Genomic DNA, 21,420 nt, shown 5'->3' on the forward strand with positions numbered 1-21,420 from the left:
TGCCTCCCTTTCTAAAATAGTTTTAAATTCTAAAACAAGAAAATGGAAAGCTATATCTTCATCATACAAATGCATGTTAAAATTATTTTATTTCAACAAAATAAAGATAATAAGCATAGTAAATAAGATAAGTAAAGCAAAGCATTAATCACAAGCCTAACTTATTCTTCCAAGAACATCTATCAACCATATATTAGGAATATCAATGGGCTGCAAAATTAGCTCAAATACAAAAAACCTCTATTTTCACCTCTTTCCTTTCCTTCTATTTCTCTGTGTATACAACTGCAATTTCTTCTCATTCTCTCTAGCAACTTTCTAATAGCAAGACTAATCTTGATATTAAACATACTCCTGGCTCTTTAATTAATTGCTGACACAAATATCATAGCAGATGTTAGCTATCTGTCATGTTATAGCCACATAAACATGGCAGCCACTGTCTAAGGGTTGTTATCTCTTGCTCTCTCTTTTTCTTTTTGTGATGACAGTTAATGTAATACTTTATTTTTATCTGGGACTTTATTTTTAAGTTGTTATCTGTTACTCCAGCTGTCTGCAATCATACTGAAACCAGGAATCTCTTCCTGTATAAATAAAAAACCCTGTAATGGCAAAGCTGTGATGATGATAAATAGAAGTTAAATGCAATTATTGGACAATATATTGCATCAGTCTCTCATCTGTTTTTATGATTATAAATGGACAATTGATATTTATGATTACATATGGCGAAATGGTCAAAACAGAGTCAGTTCAGAACATTTTGCTGCCTGAGTTAAAATAGCAAATAGCACCTACAGATTCTTGCATAATACAATCCATCATTTAACTGCATTATACCCAAAATGGTCTGCACTAAAGCAGACAACTCTAGAAGTGCTTCTTTCTTTCCTTGACAATAACAGTATTGATAAATGAAGTACTTAACAATCTGCTAACATTTTATGCAAGGTTGTTAATCTAAATTAGCCAAAATGAGTTCTGACATCATGTTAGCACTTCAACTGGTTGGAAGAAAATTATCCATACAAAAAAATCCCTTTGAGTTAAATAGCATTTTTTGATAAAAAGATTAGAGGAACATTATCAATAAAAGTAGCTTGGAGATGGGAAGATGATGTAAAAAAAAAAAAAAAAAGCCAGGAGGGCAAACAAATGGAAAGCAATTGCTGTGATGGACAAGGGCTAGTGACCAGAGAGGAGATGGTGTCTTCCAAGATTCTCAAAACATGTCTCTGGTCACACCCAGGGCAGATCACCCACAACTTCAACTGCAAAATAAAGCTTTACAGATTTTGCACATCTTAATAACGTTGGCTTCAGGGGAAAATATTCTGTACCGTACTGTAATGTAATGATGATTTATCACTATCTTACTTATTGAGTAGGGTTGAATTAAAGACAAAACTGTGAAGACAAGACGTGTCATTGTCGGAGGTGAGTCTAATGCAGTCAACTATAAACAGGGACAGAGTCTAACGATCTCTTTATTTGTATGCAGTTTCTCCTATAACAATCTGCTATAAGGTTCTGTAGAAGAAATGTTCACAACTTCTTCAGTCTGAAGGCTGCATTTTGTTTTAATTAGCCTGCCAGAGAGAGGAGTTGTGCCTCAAAAAGTGGCACAATGTAGTAGATTCCGAGTGACCAAATGCCACAACGAATTGATTGAGAACATAATTGGTTCCCATGGGAGTAGCTAAACAATGTTGTTTACACAGACAGACAGACCCAGAGAGGGAGGGAGGGAGAGGGGGGGCACTTCAAAATCCATTCTTGATCAAACATTATTTAGAAAACCAGAGGATATTCAATTTCTTAACTGAGTAGCCCGAGGCAGCTGAAGGACGGAATTCCTTCCTTCTGCTTATGAGTCATCCTAGTTTCCTGGTGGAGTGTTTCATTTTTTCCAATAATTTTCCTACTTTTCTCCTCAAAAAGCAACAAAATGAAGCAAGCCTCTTTTTTCCTCTCCTTCTCTGCATGCATAATCTCCACCCTGAGTGAAATCTTTCTCCTCCCCTCTCAAATGAAAAAAGGCCTTTTCTGAGCAAAAGGAAACTGCTAGAAATCAACACACCCGCTCTTTTTAACCCGTCTTCTGACAGCAGCAATTTTTGCCTCTGATCCCAATGCCCAGCTCAAGTGCCAGACAGACGGATAAACCTGGAATAAATTCAGAATCCACATGGTCACTAGAGAAGCCCCGGACATTGCTTTAGCCATTCCCGAAGTAAGTGATAAAAGATTATTTTTCATCATGTTTCATTTCACTTTTAGAAAAAGCAAGTCTTTTTACAATAACAGTAAAAACATAAGAAACAACAGCAAAATAAGTTTAAAATACAAGACCATCTCCATCTACCGAACAGAAAGTATTGCACCCTAATACGGTGCTAGCTTTATTTTTAGGCAGAAATTAGTTTGAGAAGCTCTCAGATGCCAGAAATAGATCAGATTCTTCCTCTTCTTTTCAAATCAAGAGTTACTAAAGCTTTTTTTTAAGCAGTAATAAAGTGTTAAGTCCATTTACTTAGCATATTACAGTGTTGATGTTGTTCAGCTTTAAAATAATGAAAATGAAATATTTTCAAATCTTCAGATTAGAATCATGGACAGGGTAGGATTTTTGTTTGGTTTTGGTTTGGTTTGAATTTTAGCTAGTGTTTAACTTTTAGGCATTCGTCTAAGGGTGGGGCTCTATTGCACTAGGATGACACGTGAGACGCCTGGCATGTGCTTTTCTTGGCATTTGTGTCCTAAATGACCTACTAATTATTGTAGTGATTCCACTGCAATGGACAAGGAACAAATGTGGATGTGGGTAGAGATATGGACAATGGATCTATTCTTTTCACTCTCCCAACCTACAGTCTCCACATTTATTGGAGATTTAAGGCAACGAAAATTGAAAGTATTAAAAGAGAACTGATCTGGGTTCAGCCCTAGAGCCTCAAGACTCAAGCCTATATATTAATGTGTAGAAAGGAGTTTGTCTATATTAATTATTATGATTGTGTACACTGAATTTCAAGTACAAGATTGCAGGTACATAAACAAATAGATTACAGCCCTTAATGGTTAGATAATAAATGAAGATGTTATCTAGCTAACTGGTAGGAGAACAATTTCAATCAAGGATAACAAATTCAATGAAGCAGTATTATGAGGTACCCATATTTGAAAGAAGCCGGATTATTTAATATTTCCTGCCCCATCAGGGTTGCTGCTCAGAAAAAGAAAATGTAGACAGTGCAGGCTGACTATGAACAAGAATCCTTCAGATTATCCTTCCCAAACCCCTCCAGACCTCCTAGGACGTCAGTCTCCAGAATTCCTCATCAGCATGTACTATTGCAGGGTTAACACTTTGGAGTCCTATTAGATGTGAAAAAGATGCTCCAGGTGCTAGTAATAGGATGAGTTGGGAAACCAAACCCTTTATCATCATAAGTTGCATAGCTAAAGCAGATAATTCTTCGCTAATGGAAGCTTCTATATTGCTTCACCATAATGCCTCGATACACTATACATATCCTTTTCATTCATACCAAAGCATCTGTCCTAGCTTAATTCTGCCAACGTTCACACCTGATAGATTGAAAGTTTATTTTGAGGTTAGTTTGATTCTGCTCCATTACATTTGTAATGAAAATAAAACAGCATGAGATTTTCCTTCTGTAGATAAGTAATAAACTTAAATTTTCTTGTTTTACCTTTGGTTTACAACATACATACATACATACATACATACATACATACATACATACATATATATATATATATATATATATATATATATATATATATATAGGTCTTCGGTTGTTCGGGTTTTCTCCCGTGTAAAATTGGAAGTGTCTTGGCGACGTTTCGACGAAGTCTCATTCGTCATCTTCAGGCTTCAGCTTCGTGCTTCTGGGAGCAATGTGTGATCGCAGCTGTTTCTTCCTTTTAACTGCTAGTGGGGGTTTGAACTGATTGGGTGGGAGCTTGGCTGTGCTCTGATTGGATGGGGGTTTTTTTGTGCTCTGATTGGCTGGGGGTGTGTCCTGTGTTGGTGGGGGCTTGGTTGTGCTCAGTTTAGTCTGTGTTGCAGGGGGATTTGAGCTGGTGAGCTGCATAGCTGTTGTTTGGCTTTGTGGTCGTGCTACATCTTCATAGTGGGTGTCAGTCTGCTGCATGTATGGATTGGAGGGGTTTGAAATGGCTAATGTTGCAGCTGCAGTCTGGCTTCTGGTCCTTGGTTGTGCTTCATGATCAGTGTGGGTTTGGGTCTGCTTTCTGGGTGGATGTGCAGAGGTGACATCCTGTGTGGATCTCGTGAGTGTGGGTCTGGTGTCATTCCTCGTGTTAGGGACTCGTTTGTCAATAAGGGCGGGTTTCCAAATGGCTGGTAGGTGGGAGGTATCATCTCGTTTTTTCATGCTGTGTGGGCGTTTTTCTATCTCAATGGCTTCTCTGATTATTCTGTTGTTAAAGTGTTCAGTTTTGGCGATAGTTCTGGTCTTTTTAAAGTCAATATCATGTCCTGTGACTTTAAAGTGTTGGACCAGGGAAGAAGTTGGTTCCTCTTTTTTGACTGAGTTCTTGTGTTCTTCAATGCGGGCACTATATATATATATATATATATATATATATATATATATATATATATATATATACATATATATATATATATATATATATATATATATATATATATATATATATATAGTCACAACAGTATATATAAGCATAAGCATGAAAATAACTATATAATATATAAGCATATATATGAGCGTAAGTATGTAATAACTATATTAAATATACTATATATATAGTATATACTATAGTATATACTATATTACTTAATTGTTCCTTCTCTTTGGCAAGAGTGCACTTTGAAGTGTCTGTAATATACATATTTACATATTTTAATCATTTACATAACAGATGATTCACTTAAATATTTAAATGCAAGCCCAGTAAATAGTGTATGTTTTGAATGTAAGCATTACTCCAGGATGGCTTTAACAGAGCTTGCTGATCATGGATACGCAGTGGTGTGTGGAAGGCTTTCCAGGGTCCAAAGAAACCATGTACGTATCAAACTTTTCTTCTGGAAATTTCAGCTAATGCCAAGCAGGCGCTCTTGAGCTGATGCAAGTCACAATTTTAGTTAGGTGCTTGGAGACGGTGAACATAATTCTTTCCAATACACAGACATCTAAAATAGAAAAATGTTGTTTTAAAATTATTTTAAGTTCCTTGCTGCTTCCAGAAGAGAGGATGAATTGAAAGAAAGCTGTGATACTATTTTATGGGCTAAGCTCCTTCAAGTGTACTATACTGTAGTTGTTTCAAAAAAGAACAATGTAATAGACTGCAGCTAGAAAAGGCAGGAACTTGTCCTAGAACAGTTAAAAATAACATGCTAAAAAAAGCAAATAAAATACGGCTTTCTTGAAAAAGCAGAATGCTTGCCAATGGAGAAGGAAAGGGTATAAACTCCAGCCAGTTTTATATCCTGCAAATATAAGAACAAGCAAATAAAGCATTAGGAATATGTTGCTGACGATATATAAGCTGAATGAATATAAGTACCGGTACTTGTAATTCAGTATCTTGCAGTGCTTTTGTATAAAATAACAGTAAAACAAACCAGGAGAATATTTTTATAGTTAAAAATTAGGGAGCAGAAAAGAGGAATACATGGAACATTTTTACAAATCTGGGATAAGAAATAAAAGTTAAACCATACAATAGGAACAGTTCTATTAAGTATACAGGTAAAGTATTTAAAATCCAGTTTGAATTGGAGGATTACATCAAAGTATCCAAGATGCAGTAATCACAGCTAGAGCTAAAAAAACTCCCATACTGAAGAATACATTAACGGCAGAATAGCACATATTTTTTAATTATACAGGCATCCCTGTTCTCTAGGATGATTTCCTTTGGAAACTACTTGTCATTTTGCACCATTTCATTTTTCATTTTACCATACTGAAAAAACTCAAAAGTCACCACTTTTTTCTTCTTCTTTCTTTGTGTTTTCCCTTCTTCTCTCTTAGTTTTCTAATTTTTGTTTTTTTGGTATTTCATTTTATAATGAAACTTAATTTTTTTTAAAAAATAAAAGAAACAACTGAAGCTAACTCTCCAACAAACATCTCAGAGTCACTGTTCCCTAACATTTTTCAGAGCTCCAAAAATCTCCATTCTTTCCTCTGACCAAGTCTGCCTTTTTCATACATGTACCTGGTTGACCTTATTTTCTAGGAAAGAGGATAGATTTTGGGAAAAGAAAGATGTATATGGAAAGACATCCAACCTGCTTGAAAAAGGGTCCTTGAGTGGCTCAGACTGTAAGACAGTCTGTTATTAACAGCAGTTGCTTGCAATTACTGCAGGTTCAAGTCCCACCAGGCCCAAGGTTGACTCAGCCTTCCATCCTTTATAAGGTAGGTAAAATGAGGACCCAGATTGTAGGGGGCAATAAGTTGACTTTGTATATAATATATAAATGGATGAAAACTATTGCTTGACATAGTGTAAGCCGCCCTGAGTCTTCGGAGAAGGGCGGGATATAAATGCAAAAAAAAAAAAAATTACTGATCACTAGTTACTGATCACTAGTGACAGAGAATGTAGTGGGCCTTTTGACCAATCTAAATTCATCATACTTACCCCTAGCTGCCCTACCAGTTTGGAGAACTTGCACACACACACACACATACACACACACACACACACACACACCCCTTTAATAACCAAGGGCTTTTTTTCAAGCTGTCTTAAACTGCTTGATTTAAATGAAGTCATTCAGGAAACCTCTTTCTGGAATTCATTCTTTTTATCCACATTGCCATAAAATCCTTTACCTGTTAATAGTGATGTTCCCCAAGGCAGTGTTTTAGGTCCAGCACTCTTCATACTTTACATAAATGATTTTTGCGATCATATTAAAAGCAGCTGCATTCTCTTCGCTGATGATGTTAAACTATTGAACACCACCAACAATGCAACTATCCTTCAAAAAGACCTTGACTATGTGTCAGATTGGTCTAACAAGTGGCAACTTCAAATCTCAACCAATAAATGCTCTTTCTTGCACATCAGCAAAAAAAATCAAAACATAAAATACAAATTAGATGGACATGATCTTGTAGATGACCCTCACTCTGTCAAGGACCTTGGAGTACTCATTTCTAAAGATCTAAGTGCCACAGCCCACTGTAACAACATTGTCAAAAAGGCATTAAGAGTTGTTCAATTAATCTTGTGTAGTTTCTTCTCTGGTAATATTGTCCTACTAACTCGAGCATACAAAGCATTTGCTAGACCAATTCTCAAATACAGCTCATCTGTCTGGAATCTGCATATCGGACATAAATACAATTGAGAGAATCCAGAGATATTTTACGAGAAGAATCCTCCATTCCTCTACACACAATAAAATATCTTATGCCACCAGACTTCAAATTTTGGGCTTAGACAATTTAGAACTACACCGACTTTGGTCTGACCTAAGTGTAGTACATAAAATTATCTGCCACAATGTCCTACCTATCAATGACTACTTCAGCTTCAATCACAACAATACACGAAGAACTCAAGGTAAATTGCTCCAAACTCAATTGCAGAAAATATGACTTCGGTAAGAGAGTGATCAATGCCTGGAATGCACTACCTGACTCCATGGTTTCTTCCCCAAACCCCCAAAACTTTAATCTTAAATTGTCTACTGTTGACCTCACCCCATTTCTAAGAGATCTGTAAGGGGCATGCAGAAGTACTGTCCCTGTCCTAATATTCCTTTTTATTTTTTACTCTTACTCTTTTCATGTATTCAAATTATGTTTATATTTTTACCTGTTATCTTATATATGTTTGAAAAATAAATAAATAAATAATAATAATAATAATTGGGGATGGCCTGGTTTTCTGCCCTTACTGTGGCTTCCATCGATAGCTACCCTGCTTCTCACACGTTCTCTCTGCTGAGCGAAAAAAAACTTCCATTTCTTTCTTTCTTTTTCCTTGGGTCCATCTTTGAGGGCTTGTGATTTCTATTGATAAGATCTTTTTGGCATGAACTCCCCTCCATTGACTCATCCTTGTATTTGACACCTTCCTATCTGGTACATCCCCGACTAAAAAAAGAAAACACTACTACGGGGATGTTACCATTCTTCTTGTAACTTGGAGTAGAGGGAAAAGTAGTGAAAATCTTATTAATTTCATTTGGTTAAAAAATTAATATAATAACTCTACTCTAATAATATATAATATATTATTAGTATAGTAATATTATATTAGTAATATAATAACTTCCCCAAAAAAGTTTCAAAGGAAGGAAGGAAGGAAGGAAGGAAAGGAGGGCATGATATTTTTCCTGAGCTAAGATATAATCAAACTGCCCATTCCAAGCAGTTACTTTTCACCAGTTTGCAATTTTAAGAGCGGAAATACAAGGAATAAATTTTGTTATACATAGAAGTCACACACTATGATACCTTCCCTTGACTTTTTTTTCTGTCATAAAGATACCTCATTACTCATGCTTTCAATAAAGGACATTCAGTGATACCTTATACACATTACAAAGAAGACGAACAGTGACTGTAGATATTAGCCACTGAGCCATGTCACCAAAGGTGATAGATTCAAGTTGTCCTTGTTATTCCCCTTGATTCAAGTTAGTCAGACAGTAACTATTTACTTCCTGTAATTCATCAAATGTTATAAACTCAACCCAGATTATTCACGCTAATACAGCAAATTCAGGTTAACAATTTAATGCTGATAATATCATAGTTGTAGGGTCATGAAAAAATGAGTGTCTCAGCATCACGTAGCAGAACAGAACAGTCAGAATCAAAGATAAAAAGCACTGCTTCTTCCACCCACAAAAATGATATTTCTTCATTGAAAGCTTCAGATAATTCCAGGGTCATTAAATAAATAGCAGCAAATTCATGGAAAAGGTAAGCCACATTTGACTTTTGTTTTATAAGATGGAAAATGAAGGTAGACAAGCAGCCAGCTGAGAGACAGCAGGAGGGAATGGAAGAACAGATGAAAATTGCTATTATTATTATTATTATTATTATTATTATTATTATTATTATTATTATTATTATTATTATTATTATTATTATTATTTCTCAGCATATGAATGGGGAATAAATACTATTAGTGGGGCTATATGTAATAAAACGTATAACCATTTAAAATAGAGTGCATATTGTACATTGAAGTTGCATAAATTCTTATATAATTAATATTTATAAATTTATTCCCTAAAATTTTACCTATGTTTAGTATAATTAATACTTGAGAAAAGCTGTGCTGAAAGATATTACCTGCAGGAATTGTAAACTGGATGCTTTATTTTATAACACAAGGCTCATTGGCTGTTTAGTTTACTTATTAAAATACATATAGTTAAAATATATGTGGATCCCTAGTGATCTTTGACAAGCATACATTTTTAAATCTACAATTGTTAGTGATGGTTCTGTTTTTACAGTAAATGAAGAGGCGAGAAGACCAAGAATGTCTATAGACTTCTCTTCTGCATCAAAATACTAAAAACTCCAATTGAACCGTATTAAAATGGCTGCTCTTATTGCTGAAAATTTCCGCTTTCTTTCACTCTTCTTTAAAAGTAAAGATGTGATGATTTTCAATGGCTTGGTGGCTCTGGGTACTGTTGGAAGCCAGGAACTGTTCTCGGTGGTTGCATTCCACTGTCCATGTTCCCCAACTCGGAATTACATCTACGGTCTGGCTGCCATAGGAGTGCCTGCTCTGGCCTTGTTCGTGATTGGTGTAATCTGGAACAACCACACTTGGAACTTAGTGGCTGAGTGCCACAAGCGAGGAACCAAGAACTTTTCTGCAGCAGCAAATTTCTTGATCTTTGGATCTGTCATGGGAAGAGCTGCAGTGGCTCCTATCACATGGTCAGTGATCTCACTGCTTCGTGGAGAAGCCTATGTCTGTGCCTTAAGTGAATTCATGGATCCTACTTCCCTGGATCATTTTCCACCTGGCTATGGACCAGATATCCTGGCCAGGTTTCCTTGTGAAGATCAGCCAGCCAACATGACACATTTTAAGGATGAAGTTACAAGACGATTAAGATACGAGTCACAGGTAATTTATTTATTCATATAAAATAGCATGTTTCCCTGAAAATAAGACCCAGTCTTATTTTATTTTAGGCCCCAAAATAAGCACCTGGTCTTATTTTTGGGGGACGTCTTACCCGCTTACCTTAGGACTACTGCAGCCATGCCTCCCACGCACCAACATCTGTCGCAGTACTGCCCAACTTCTTCTGCAGCTGCTCGAGGCCAGATGCTGCGTGGCTCTTCATGCCATTGCCGCTGCTCACGGTAGGATGCCTCGAGGCTTGTTCGCCGGTGCTGCTGCTTGCAGGAGGCTGTGTGGTGTGGTGTGTCGTTGCACATGCAAGTGGCAGATTTGGCGAGTGGCGGCATCATCAGCCCAACGAGCCTGGTGGCGTTCTTCTTTTTGGGGTAGGCTTATATTAGGTGCAGGCATGAAAATCGAGCTAGGGCTTGTTTTCAGGGTAGGTCATATTTTCAGGGAAACATTGTATTTATTTACACACACACACACACACACACACACACGTACGTATATCATAATATACAGTGGTACCTCGGTCCCTGTCAGTAATTCATTCTGAAAGACACATTGAATACTAAAACAGAGTACTGAAAAAACCAAGTGACTTACCACATAACCCACTATTTCGGCCAGAAGAAATAGCAAGTCATGAGGCAGACTATCAGCAAATTTTTCCTTGCATGTCAACTACAAGATTTCTGCTTCAAAATGCATCGAATACCAAATTTGACAAGTTTTGAAGCAGTTGAGAACTGATGTATGACTGTACTATAATCATAAAACAAAATCAAAATATGAACTCTAATACTCACTAATTCAGATTAAGAACATGGCATGCTACAAACAAGTCATCAAAATGAAAAAAGTAACAAAAACTGAATGTTGGCCCAGTCCCCAGTAAAAACCAAAGAATAACAATAAAAATCTTCCATAGCACATCCTTTGTAAAAGCCTGCTTAAACAAGATAGTTTGGTAGATCCTATTCTTCATTGCAACACAAATATGGTTATCTATCTGAACATTTTTATTTTACCAAATGTTTTTAATATCTCCTAAATCTTAGTAGCCTCCAGAGCAAGTACGAGTGCTCAGGAAACTGTGGAATCTGTTGGCTGCATGGAAGTCCACTCAAAAAAACCTGATTATTTTCAGATATTTAATCCATAAAAATCCTCAACTACCAGTTAAATGCAAACCTTGCAGTTATTAACCAGCTTCAAGATGGAAAAAATGAAATTCCACTATAATTATTGCTTTCACCATTATCCACTTACAAATGTAACTGAACTTGAATAGAGTTTAAATTATACTTTGGAGTCCAATTTTTATTTCAAAGAAATAAAATAAATGTAGGCTTTTTAAAAATCAGACTTGTTAAAAATCAAACCAATCCAAGCCGTGTTCTATCTGTATTTTCTTTCCCTTCAGCTCTTTGGATGGATGCTCATTGGTGGGGTTGCAGTTCTTGTGTTCATCACCAAGTGCCTAAAGCATTGCTGCTCACCACTCAGCTACCGCCAAGAGGCCTACTGGAACCAATACCGCTCTAGTGAAGCTAGGCTGTTCCAACGGACTGCTGAGGTACATTCCAAAATTGTGGCTGCCAACAATGTCAAAAACTTCTTTGGCTTTGTACATTTAGACAAAGAGGACCAAGAACTGATCCAAGCATATAATGTGCAAAATGTTCAGCCCCGGTCACAATGGGATGCCATCACTGGAGTTTACATCTATCGAGAGAATAATGGCTCCCCTCTCTATAGCCGCCTCCATAAATGGGCCAAAAATATAATGGGAAACTACTCTAATCCTGATAGCCAGGAAACAGCCTTCCTAGCTACCTAATATAGGTAGTCCTCAACTTAAACCATTAGTTTAGTGACCTTTCAAATTTACAATGGCACTGAAAAAAAGTGATTTATGACCGTTTTTCACATTTATGACTGTCACAACTTCCCCATGGTCATATGATCAAAATTCTAATGCTTGGCAACTGACATATATTTATGACAGTTGCAGTGTCCTAGTGTCATGCAATCATCACTTTTTGAGATATTCTGACGAGCAGAATCAACGAGGAAGCCACATTAACTTAATAACCATGTTGCTCACTTAAAAACTGTGGCAAGGTTGTAAAATGGGGCAAAACTCAACAACTGTCTCACATAGCAACAGAAATGTTGGGCTCAATTGTGGTCATAAGTTAAGGACTATCTGCATCTACTCAACAGCTGTCCTACAAGCTTAACAAAAATCATTTTGAGCACTTAAGATAGCTATGCTGGGAAGCATCCAAGACTTAATTTTATACTTTGACTAAACTCTTAAAAAATGTATAGCTGATAGATTTCAAATGAATTATGTCACATGATTACAAATCTATTGGTGCTGTCTCATCAGAAATAAGGCCTATGAAGCTCAGTAAAATATATTCTTATATAAGACTACAGTTTAACAGTCTGGAACCAAATAATATGGTGGGGGGGGGAGTTCATTTATCTGTCCAATTGAACAGGAAGTTATTCATGAATGTATAATTTCAGAAAATATGCTAATTGACAAACATGTATATTTAGTCCTTAATTTATGACTGATTGCTTAACAATTATTCAAAGTTACAACAGACCTCCTCAGGGTTACTTATGATTTGGGTTTGAAGTTTTGATGGCTGGGCCCTCCCTGTGCTCACAAATCTCATTTTGGATGTTCAGCAACCAGCCCACATTTACAACTGTTTATAGTGTCCAGCAAGGCTGTATACTATCACCCTGCCTATTTAACTTATATGCAGAACACATCATGAGAAAGGCGGGGCTAGATGAATCAAAAATTGGAATTAAGATTGCCGGAAGAAATATCAACAACCTCAGATATGCAGATGATACCATTCTAATGACAGAAAGTGAAGAGGAACTAAAAAGTCTCTTGATGCGAGTGAAGGAGGAGAGTGCAATGTATGGCTGTGAAGGTTGGACCATAAAAAAGGCTGAGCGCCAAAGAATTGAGGCCTTTGAACTCTGGTACTGGACAAGACTCCTGCGAGTCCCTTAGACTGCAAGGCGAGCAAACAAGTCAGTTCTAGAGGAGATCAACCCTGACTGCTCTTTAGAAGGCCAGATCCTGAAGATGAAACTGAAATACTTTGGCCACCTAATGAGAAAGAAGGACTCACTGGAGAAGAGCCTAATGCTGGGAAAGATTGAGGGCAAAAGAAGGGGACAACAGAGAACGAGGTGGCTGGATGGAGTCACTGAAGCAGTAGGCATGAGTTTAAATGGACTCCAGAGGATGGTAGAGGACAGGAAGGCCTGGAGGAATGTTGTCCATGGGGTCGCGATGGGTCGGACACGACTTCGCAACTAACAACAACAATAGTGTCTGGAGGTCATGCAACTGTGTTCTATTCAAAAAAATTTTTTGCCAGAAACTGGAATTTATTTCTAGTTTCCAACAAAAATAAATGCTTATGGGCTAAAATGGGTTTCCTGAATGACTGACATGTTTGCCTAAGGGCTGCATTTGCTTAGTTACTGTAGCATTTGCTTAATCACTGCCACAAAAAGGTTGTAAAATTGGGCACAATCACCTTACCACCATAATTCTGGGCTCGATTATAGTCGTAAATTAAGGACTAATAGTATCTTTCAAATTGGTTTGAAATACTGCCTACAAATAAACATTATATCCTTTTCAGGTGAAAGAGGAAAAATTCTAATTCTTTTGTGTCTCATTTGTAAATCTGGTTGCTAAAGACAAAAGCCACAGTAAGTTGGCAAAATATTTTATTTGTAAAATCTGCTTTCTCTCTGTCTTTAAGATCTTTCTTTTTTGTATACATTTGATCAATTTGTTAATAAAAGTAAAATTTTAAACACTGAAGGGTTGATTTGTTGTCTCAATCTTAAAATTAACACTGCCAAATGCTAGAAATCATAGTAGTCATTAACAATCACTTTGGCCTTTTAAGATATTGTGGGGTGTATGAGGGATTATAGTGACTAAAATATGAAAAATAACAGAATTGGATGGTAAGACAGAACCAATGGTGGTATAATGGTAAATATTGGGTTAATTTTGAGTCAGTAACCCTAAACCCAACCAACTTTATAGAGTTGTTGATGTAGGCAAAAATGGAAGGAGGCCATACTATATACACGGCATTCAATTCCTTAAGAAAAAGCAGGTTATAAAATAAATGAATAAGAATCTATTCAAATATCATATGCCAAAATATACATCCTCTGCCATTTTCCTCCGAGGTGCATGACTGTCACTTGCTGGAATTAAGTGCAAAATAACAAATTATGGCTATTTTCCTGGCAGTGCATGACATTTACACTTTTACTATGCAAATGCCACGATACTGCCCATTTTTAAGGCAATGACTATAGTCTTCTGTAGGAGAATGAATCAGGAACATTGGGTTGTAAAATAACAGATGGAAAAATGTATGAAAACTGCTTATTGTTTAGAAACTGTATACTTAACACTGATATTTTTAGCATATTTATAAGAAATTCAGAATCCTGTGAATTGCAGATGTAGAACAGGATAGGGCAGTGATAGTGAACCTATAGCACACGTACCACAGGTGGCACGCATAGCCATATCAGTGGGCATGCGAGCTTAGCTCTGTCAGCTGATTTTCGGGCCTTCTGAGCCCACCAGAAGTAGGGAAGCAGGTTGTTTCCTGCCTCCAGAGGGCCTGGGTGGTGGTGAGATAGGCCCGTTTTCTCTCTCTCACCTGGCTCCAGAGCCTCTCTAGAAGTCCCTGGAGACTGGGGACAGAAAAAAAACATCACTTCCTGTCCAACTGGAAGTTGGTAAATGGGCCGTTTCTGGCCTCCGGAGGGCCTCGGGGGTGGGGGGAGCAGTTTTCACCCTCCCCAGACTCATACAGAGGCTCTGGAGCCAGGTGAAAAAGAAAAACGGGTTTACCGGGCCATCATGTGCCAGGAGCGAGGGGGGAGTCACGCATGCATGTGGGGGGGCGGGGTGCATAGAATTATGGGTGTGGGCACGGGAACCCACCCCCCCACATCCCCTCTCCTGGCACGCAATAGCAAAAAGGTTAGCCATCACTGGAATAGGGCGTATAAAATAAAACCTGAGTATTTTATACTTAAGCTATGATGATGAGGCTAGTTAAATGGAATTGCAGAACCTTGCTCCTGAGACAACAGCCTTTTAATTTAGTCTTTAAGCCTTGAATGTATTTTATATGGTGCTTAGAAAGCAGTGCTGATAATATCTTCTAAGCCTATACTTGGATAGAATACAAAATATTTTAAGGAGGGAAGAACTATTTACTTACTACTGTAACCAAGCAGCTGGTTGCTTTCTCCCAATTATGAATTGTATATTTTAAAAAGAATCAAAGACAAATAAGGTTATAAATATAATTATTTTATTTTAATTGGGGGGGAATATTAAAAGTGTAAAACATTTACATCACTTACACTGTTAATCTCTGGTCCTGGCTATTCCAATCTGTTATTGAGCTCGTTGGGAAATGCAAAAAAGCAGGAGGGATTTTCGTACTACAGATGAGGCAAGTCCACTTCCCTTCTCAACATACTGGGTTTAAAAGCAAGACCCTGAAGTCTGTCTACCGCAAAGGTTAGCTCTCAGCAAGGCTGTTCTTGGATTCCACATACTCCAATGCTGCTGCCTTCACAGCCTGGATGGTTTCCACGGTGCCATACTTCTTCTCATACTCCAGATAACGTTTAAAGAAAAACTTCATCTTCTTTGCTGTTAAATTTAGGTGAATCACTCTTTCAAAAATATCCCTGTGAAAAACCCACAATATTGTTCAGAAAACAGTTTTAATCTGATATTTTATGAACCTTTTCTATTTAAAATGACTAAAATTGTTAACTTGCTTTCTCCTATATATAGGAGATATATTTCTAGAATATATTTCTAGAGCAAATTCTTTAGGTTTCTCATTGTTAAGTGTTAATAATGTTTCCTTGCCAAAATCAAGTCACTCTGCTTGCTTTAGTTTTAAGTTAATACACATTCCCAAGCTTACATTTGCATCTTTGCTGAAAATTAAGAATCCTAACCTTCCAGCACATGTTGGTTGTCAGGGTTCCAGGTAACACCCCCAACAAAAGAAAACTCCAAGGACTGAATTTCCGCAAAGTTACATTTTATTAGAGATGTCATATTGGCACATCTAGGAAAACCTGAATCTGAAAGTTCCCAGGTTTTCCCCACCCAAAGAAACTTTCAAGTCCCTGCCCAACACCCACAAGTCCATCACATGGTCCAATCACACACCATCCCAACTAGAGATGCTTCCCAAGTCCAGCATTCCAGGTAAAGGGCAATTTGTCCTTGACTTTCTGAGAAAGTAATGTTATTATGACTATATATCACCCCGGCTCCATACAATCCGGCCTCCCAGTTTCCCACAGTAGTAAACCTGGGAAGGCCTAGTGCAAAAGATGGCTTCCAGGCCTGACATTAGTACTCACCGGACTTCTTTTTGGCTTCCATGTTTTATCATTATGTCTATGTACACTGACCAGATGTCTGTACGTTTAGGGTATGTGCTTAGCATGTTTTCAAACATGGCCTTGCCATGTTCTGCATCACCAAACTGAAACTCTAACTGTGCCAGCTTTGAAATCACATCCACATCTGCGACAAAAAGAAGAAGCAAGGATTATTTAAAGGATTATTTCCAGCAATCATTATTAATTCTGCCTGAAGTTTGAAGGTGTAACTATTATTTAGAAATATATAGTTAGCTACATCCTCACTAAAAGAATTTTCAGAGCAGACTAGCAAACAAGGTAGAAAGGTCTAATCTTTTGTAAAATATGCACTGTTCCTTGTGATTATGAATTTGTTTCTGTCTACTGGCATGAAAGAAAAAAGAATATATTAAGAAATGAAGGTGAAGAAATGGAAATGGAAGAAAATGACTGAAAGAGACAAAGATAAGAATGTTACAATACAGATAACACAGATATTAATCTACTCCAATCTAAATGAAAGTCCAAAGAGGAAAATATAGACAGCACTATTTAAGAAAAAAGCAAACCAAAGAACTCTTACGCTCTTTGTCTGGCAAGCATTTCAGTGCCCGTGGCATAAGTCTGTGAGCTGCCTCCACCGAACCACGTTTCAGAAGAAAAGTGGTGTACTTTACCCACACAGACTTTTCTTGACGGAAGCGTTTCAGCATTGTATTATATAGGTCATCAGCTTCCTGAACAGATCAAGAAAAAAGATAAAGAATCATCCTAAGTATGCAAAACATTTTTATTTACATTGCTCCAAAATTACAAAGGGTAATCTAGCTCTTGCTCTCACAAATATACTACCCCTGGTTTTCCTATCCTCTCTTCCAATAATTATAGAAATGGGTAGTAGCTACTTTTGTGCTAGGAGATTTAGATACGTGGGGATGAAGCTAAACAGACATGGCTTGAAAACAGCTGCCTTCTGTTTTATTTCAGCCTTAAAAGTTCTATGCTATAATAATGTTCCCCAGGCTTTTAATGATTCAACATAGGCTCAGAATGCTAACTGCTATTCTACAATCTGACCAGAAATTCTAAATTCAGTACTAAAGAGTTGAAGGGTAAATCTTCTCTCATATTTAGAAAAATAAAAAATATACATTAAGCCTTTGTACCTTATTCAACAAGGTGCTTCACTGAACACAAGCTAAATATACAACTATATGTCCTGTTCCGTCATCATCAACTGCAAATTCTGCAATTTTAGAATATAGATTTCATAGGTCTTAAGAGTGCATTTTGCATTCAGTAATCCAGACAAGAGCAATAATCTGACATTGAAAAGAGCCACACAGAGATAAGACATCTGCTGCTCCAAACAGAGACAACATCCACAAGTCCAAAACGTTAAGCTTGTCTAGGACAAGCTAGACCAAACTACGTGCATTCTTTCTTGAAATCAAACAAATATTCTTCCTGTCATACACACAGAGACAAATAAAAGCGATCATTTTCTTTATCATGCTACTATAATTGGCATCACCTTATATTTCTCAGATGTGCTATAGATGTCTGCCAACTGCTGAAAGACCTTCAGAGGCTCATTGTACTGAACTGCTCTTTCAAAAACTTTCATCAGTCCTTCCTCTGTGCCATACATGTTCTCCAGGTTCAGCAAAGCGACCCACACATTCATCTTTTCTTGTTCCTCTCTAAAGAAGAAAGAAGGCAACATTCAATACAAAGATCAAAGCTCTTGATTTTGCTTTTGATGCTGCTATTCCTCTTAATTTGTTTGTGGCTAGTTTATACTGAATATTTGTGTATTTGGAGAAAGGTAAGAGAGAAAAGTTGCATGTTCCCTTTACATTGCAAGGATCTTATTTTAAGATCCACCAAGCAAAGTATAGCATGGATATGAACTGTTACCAAGGAAACTGAAGATCAACAAAAAACAGAAGTCACCTAAAGGAGATGGTTTTTAGTGCCCTTTCTGCAACAGCTCTAGCTTTTTCGATCTCTGTAGCTTGGAGATGAAAAGCCATGAATTGCAACCAAAGGATGGAGCTGTTAGGACTGCCGAGGACCAAGCGGTCAAAGTCATCTGCCGTCTGTGGCTGTCGCTTGGGATCCATCAGGGCAGCTTCCAGCTTGGAGAGTTCTTTCTCTGCCTTTTGCTTCTCTAGCTCCTGTTTCTTTTTTGTTTGCTTCTTGGCCTTAAAGAAAGAAAAGGGAGAAAGAGAAAGGCCTTGACCACTGGAAAACCTGTAATGCTGCACGATAACATACTATAAGACAAAGTGGGGTGCATCCAAGAACCAGATACTACTCCAGGGCCTTTGGGGTACTTAGCAGGCTCAATCAGACTAGTGAATCAGAAGTTTACTATTTTTGTTACAGAAGGATGACACTCTATCTCTTTCTAAGTTATTCTTAACACCAATAGCGCCACAAGAGTTCCTTTTTATCATTTATGGTTTTTTAAGAGTTAGGAAAACTGCTGCAGCACTTTAAAAAAGTAAAAAAAACCAGACATAAAAAAATAGCTATGCCTACAGAAGTATTCTCTTTTCAGAGTTACATACCTCACAAAAAAGTTATTATGTATATGTGCATGGAAATGCCTTATCCAAGACATTCTTCACCATGATCACTTTAACTTTATAAAGAAAGGAATCTCCGTGTGTGTCTGTGTGTGTCTCACATATACTCTTTCAACTAGATGGGCCTTTTTACCAAAAGGTTAACTGAAGGGCAACTACATACTAACTGCCATTGCATAAAATTAATCCCAAGAGCAAACAATACAGAGATACTGTACCATGGATTCAGCATCATTTTCTTCCTCGCTGTCTGAGCTCTGCTCCTTTGGAATCAATGTGGTTCCATCCAGCACATTTAAGCCCTCCTCCCACATAAAGCTGGTTGAAACCTTCAGTCGTGGAACTTCTTTTCCCTGCTGAGAAACAAGCAGAAATATCCTACTCAGTACAAAAACATGGCCTCCACCATTTTGAAAGACCTCTCCCTTTCCCTCAGCCTTTTACTTTAGACTTCTTCTTATGCTTCTTTTCCTTCTCCTCTTCCTCTCGATAATAAACCTCAACACCACTATCACCGTCCTCAGTGCAATGAGCTTTCTTTTTTGCTGGCGTTACTTCCTGTCATTGAAAGAAAAGAAAGTGTTAAACAACAGTTTTAAAAATGTTTCCTAATCAAGCCTAAAGTCTTTTCCCGGATAGATACCTGCTCGCTTTCAGAGCGCTTCCTCCTTTGATTTCTTGATTTCTGGGAGGGTGTATCCATTTCACTACATGGCTTTTCATCACATGGAATAATGCTTGGCTTCCCTGTGTCTTCAGGAAGGAGGGAGAGCTCCACAAGGTTCTCTTGTCTGTTTATACTGCAGAATGATTAGAACACAGGAAACGATAGGAGAAAAAACTAGCATAATTATGAAATCTATAGTGTTCTCTTAAATGTACAAAATGCTTTACATTTTTAATCTGTTCAAGCTTCACACCATTTCAGTAAGGTAATATTATGATCATTTAATAAAATGATTAACATAAAGTAAAACACATACACAATTCACCATAGTGCCACACCCTCTCTTAATCATACATTTTACTGCCCGCAAGGCCTCCCATTTATTTTGCCGCCTCAGAGGAACTGTGGCTTTGGGAAAACATCCTACATACCTGAGAACTTTGGCAGTGAGAAGCTGATCTGTATGTATGTACTTCATACAGAGTGAATGATCTGGCACAAAGAATGGGGTGACATATTGAAGGGAAATTTGACCCACCACTGAATCAGACAACCTGTCAAGAAAGAAGACTGTAACTTCTTCTAGCATACTTCAAAAGGTAAAACACGCACTTTGAAATGGTGCCCATGATATAGCTTAAAAAATACAACAAGTCCATGGCCATAACAAGAATATAGAAGCTGCACTTATGTGGGGAATGCTATATATTCGAAGGATGTACTGTAAGTCTATATTTCTCTAGTTGCCGTATACAGTAGAAGGAACAATGTTTTTTCAAGCACAAATAATTTTCTCCAGAAAGAGATGGTAAAAATCTGCCTGATTTAAGGAATATATCTGCATATTTATTAAATCTGATAATATTCAAACAGACACACATAAGGAGGCATACCCAAGTGAAATAATATCTCTATTTACTTTTATGATGGCAAACAAAACTCACCCCAAAGAGATGCCTGATGCTGTAATGGATTTGACATAGCCTCTGATGAGTTGATCATTTTGAATGTTATCAAGGGAAGCAATTTCAGGATCTTCAACTTTATGATGGGCTTTAGGATTTATCCTAAAATAAACAGGAGAATGAGTAATTTATTTTGCCTACATAGGCAAAATAAATTAGAACGACAAATCCCATACTCTTCTCTAAATGCACATTTATAATACAATGGAATTACATTAGGACTAAGAGCAAGTTTTTCTTCTGATGACAGATGAGGCAGTATTTCCTTACCTGGATGGTCGGAGGGATACTTTTACAGCATTGTCTTCAATGGAAAGAATATAACATCTATATAGAAGAGGGGGGAAAAGTGACCTTGTATGTAACTTCAGATTTGATTATGTCTACTAAAAGAAAACTTTGATTACACTATACATGCCTTAGATGCATCATGCTGGAACATCCCAAAAAATTGTACTGATTGAATATTGGCATTGGGAGGTACTTGGAAGACATGGTTCAGAATAAAGTGGCAAAGTTATCAAATGTTGTCTAAACTCTAAAGGATCATGCAATGCCT

The 21,420-nt window shown here is 37.3% G+C and overlaps 2 protein-coding genes across 5 annotated transcripts in view; one reads left to right on the forward strand and one right to left on the reverse strand.

The window, feature by feature from the left end:
- Positions 1 to 1,854: 1,854 nt before the first annotated feature.
- Positions 1,855 to 14,038, forward strand: CALHM2 (calcium homeostasis modulator family member 2). 2 transcript variants are annotated; one of them, XM_058187661.1, is made up of 3 exons: positions 1,855 to 2,236; positions 9,518 to 10,146; positions 11,576 to 14,038. In XM_058187661.1, exons 2-3 carry the CDS (start codon positions 9,604 to 9,606, stop codon positions 11,990 to 11,992), a joined length of 960 nt encoding a protein of 319 aa, XP_058043644.1. In that variant the 5' UTR covers positions 1,855 to 2,236; positions 9,518 to 9,603; the 3' UTR covers positions 11,993 to 14,038. The 2 variants fall into 2 exon arrangements, with proteins under 2 accessions (XP_058043644.1, XP_058043645.1); XM_058187662.1 differs by lacking the exon at positions 1,855 to 2,236 and adding an exon at positions 4,936 to 5,081.
- A 1,499-nt stretch (positions 14,039 to 15,537) lies between these two features.
- PDCD11 (programmed cell death 11) overlaps positions 15,538 to 21,420 on the reverse strand; it is a 29,532-nt gene continuing 23,649 nt past the window's right edge. Inside the window, exons 26-36 of one of the 3 annotated variants that reach the window (XM_058187622.1) lie at positions 21,132 to 21,188; positions 20,841 to 20,963; positions 20,328 to 20,450; positions 19,873 to 20,029; positions 19,674 to 19,787; positions 19,448 to 19,582; positions 18,592 to 18,842; positions 18,170 to 18,338; positions 17,219 to 17,372; positions 16,633 to 16,798; positions 15,538 to 15,939 (exon numbers count right to left, since the gene is read on the reverse strand). In XM_058187622.1, the coding sequence (XP_058043605.1) occupies positions 15,768 to 15,939; positions 16,633 to 16,798; positions 17,219 to 17,372; positions 18,170 to 18,338; positions 18,592 to 18,842; positions 19,448 to 19,582; positions 19,674 to 19,787; positions 19,873 to 20,029; positions 20,328 to 20,450; positions 20,841 to 20,963; positions 21,132 to 21,188 (1,621 nt within the window). In that variant the 3' untranslated portion in view covers positions 15,538 to 15,767. Of the gene's footprint in view, positions 15,940 to 16,632; positions 16,799 to 17,218; positions 17,373 to 17,412; positions 17,882 to 18,169; positions 18,339 to 18,591; positions 18,843 to 19,447; positions 19,586 to 19,673; positions 19,788 to 19,872; positions 20,030 to 20,327; positions 20,451 to 20,840; positions 20,964 to 21,131; positions 21,189 to 21,420 lie in introns of those variants that run through there. The other 2 variants (XM_058187621.1, XM_058187623.1) reach the window with 2 other exon arrangements.

Source organism: Ahaetulla prasina, chromosome 6 (assembly GCF_028640845.1).
Source record: "Ahaetulla prasina isolate Xishuangbanna chromosome 6, ASM2864084v1, whole genome shotgun sequence".
Taxonomy (NCBI): domain Eukaryota; kingdom Metazoa; phylum Chordata; class Lepidosauria; order Squamata; family Colubridae; genus Ahaetulla; species Ahaetulla prasina.

What these genes read in the sequence shown, in the direction of transcription:
- CALHM2 (XM_058187661.1), top strand. Translation starts at nt 9,604, where the DNA reads ATGGCTGCTCTTATTGCTGAAAATTTCCGCTTTCTTTCACTCTTCTTT. An exon ending in GATTAAGATACGAGTCACAG is followed by an intron (nt 10,147 to 11,575) that starts GTAATTTATTTA and finishes CTTTCCCTTCAG; the next exon opens with CTCTTTGGATGGATGCTCAT.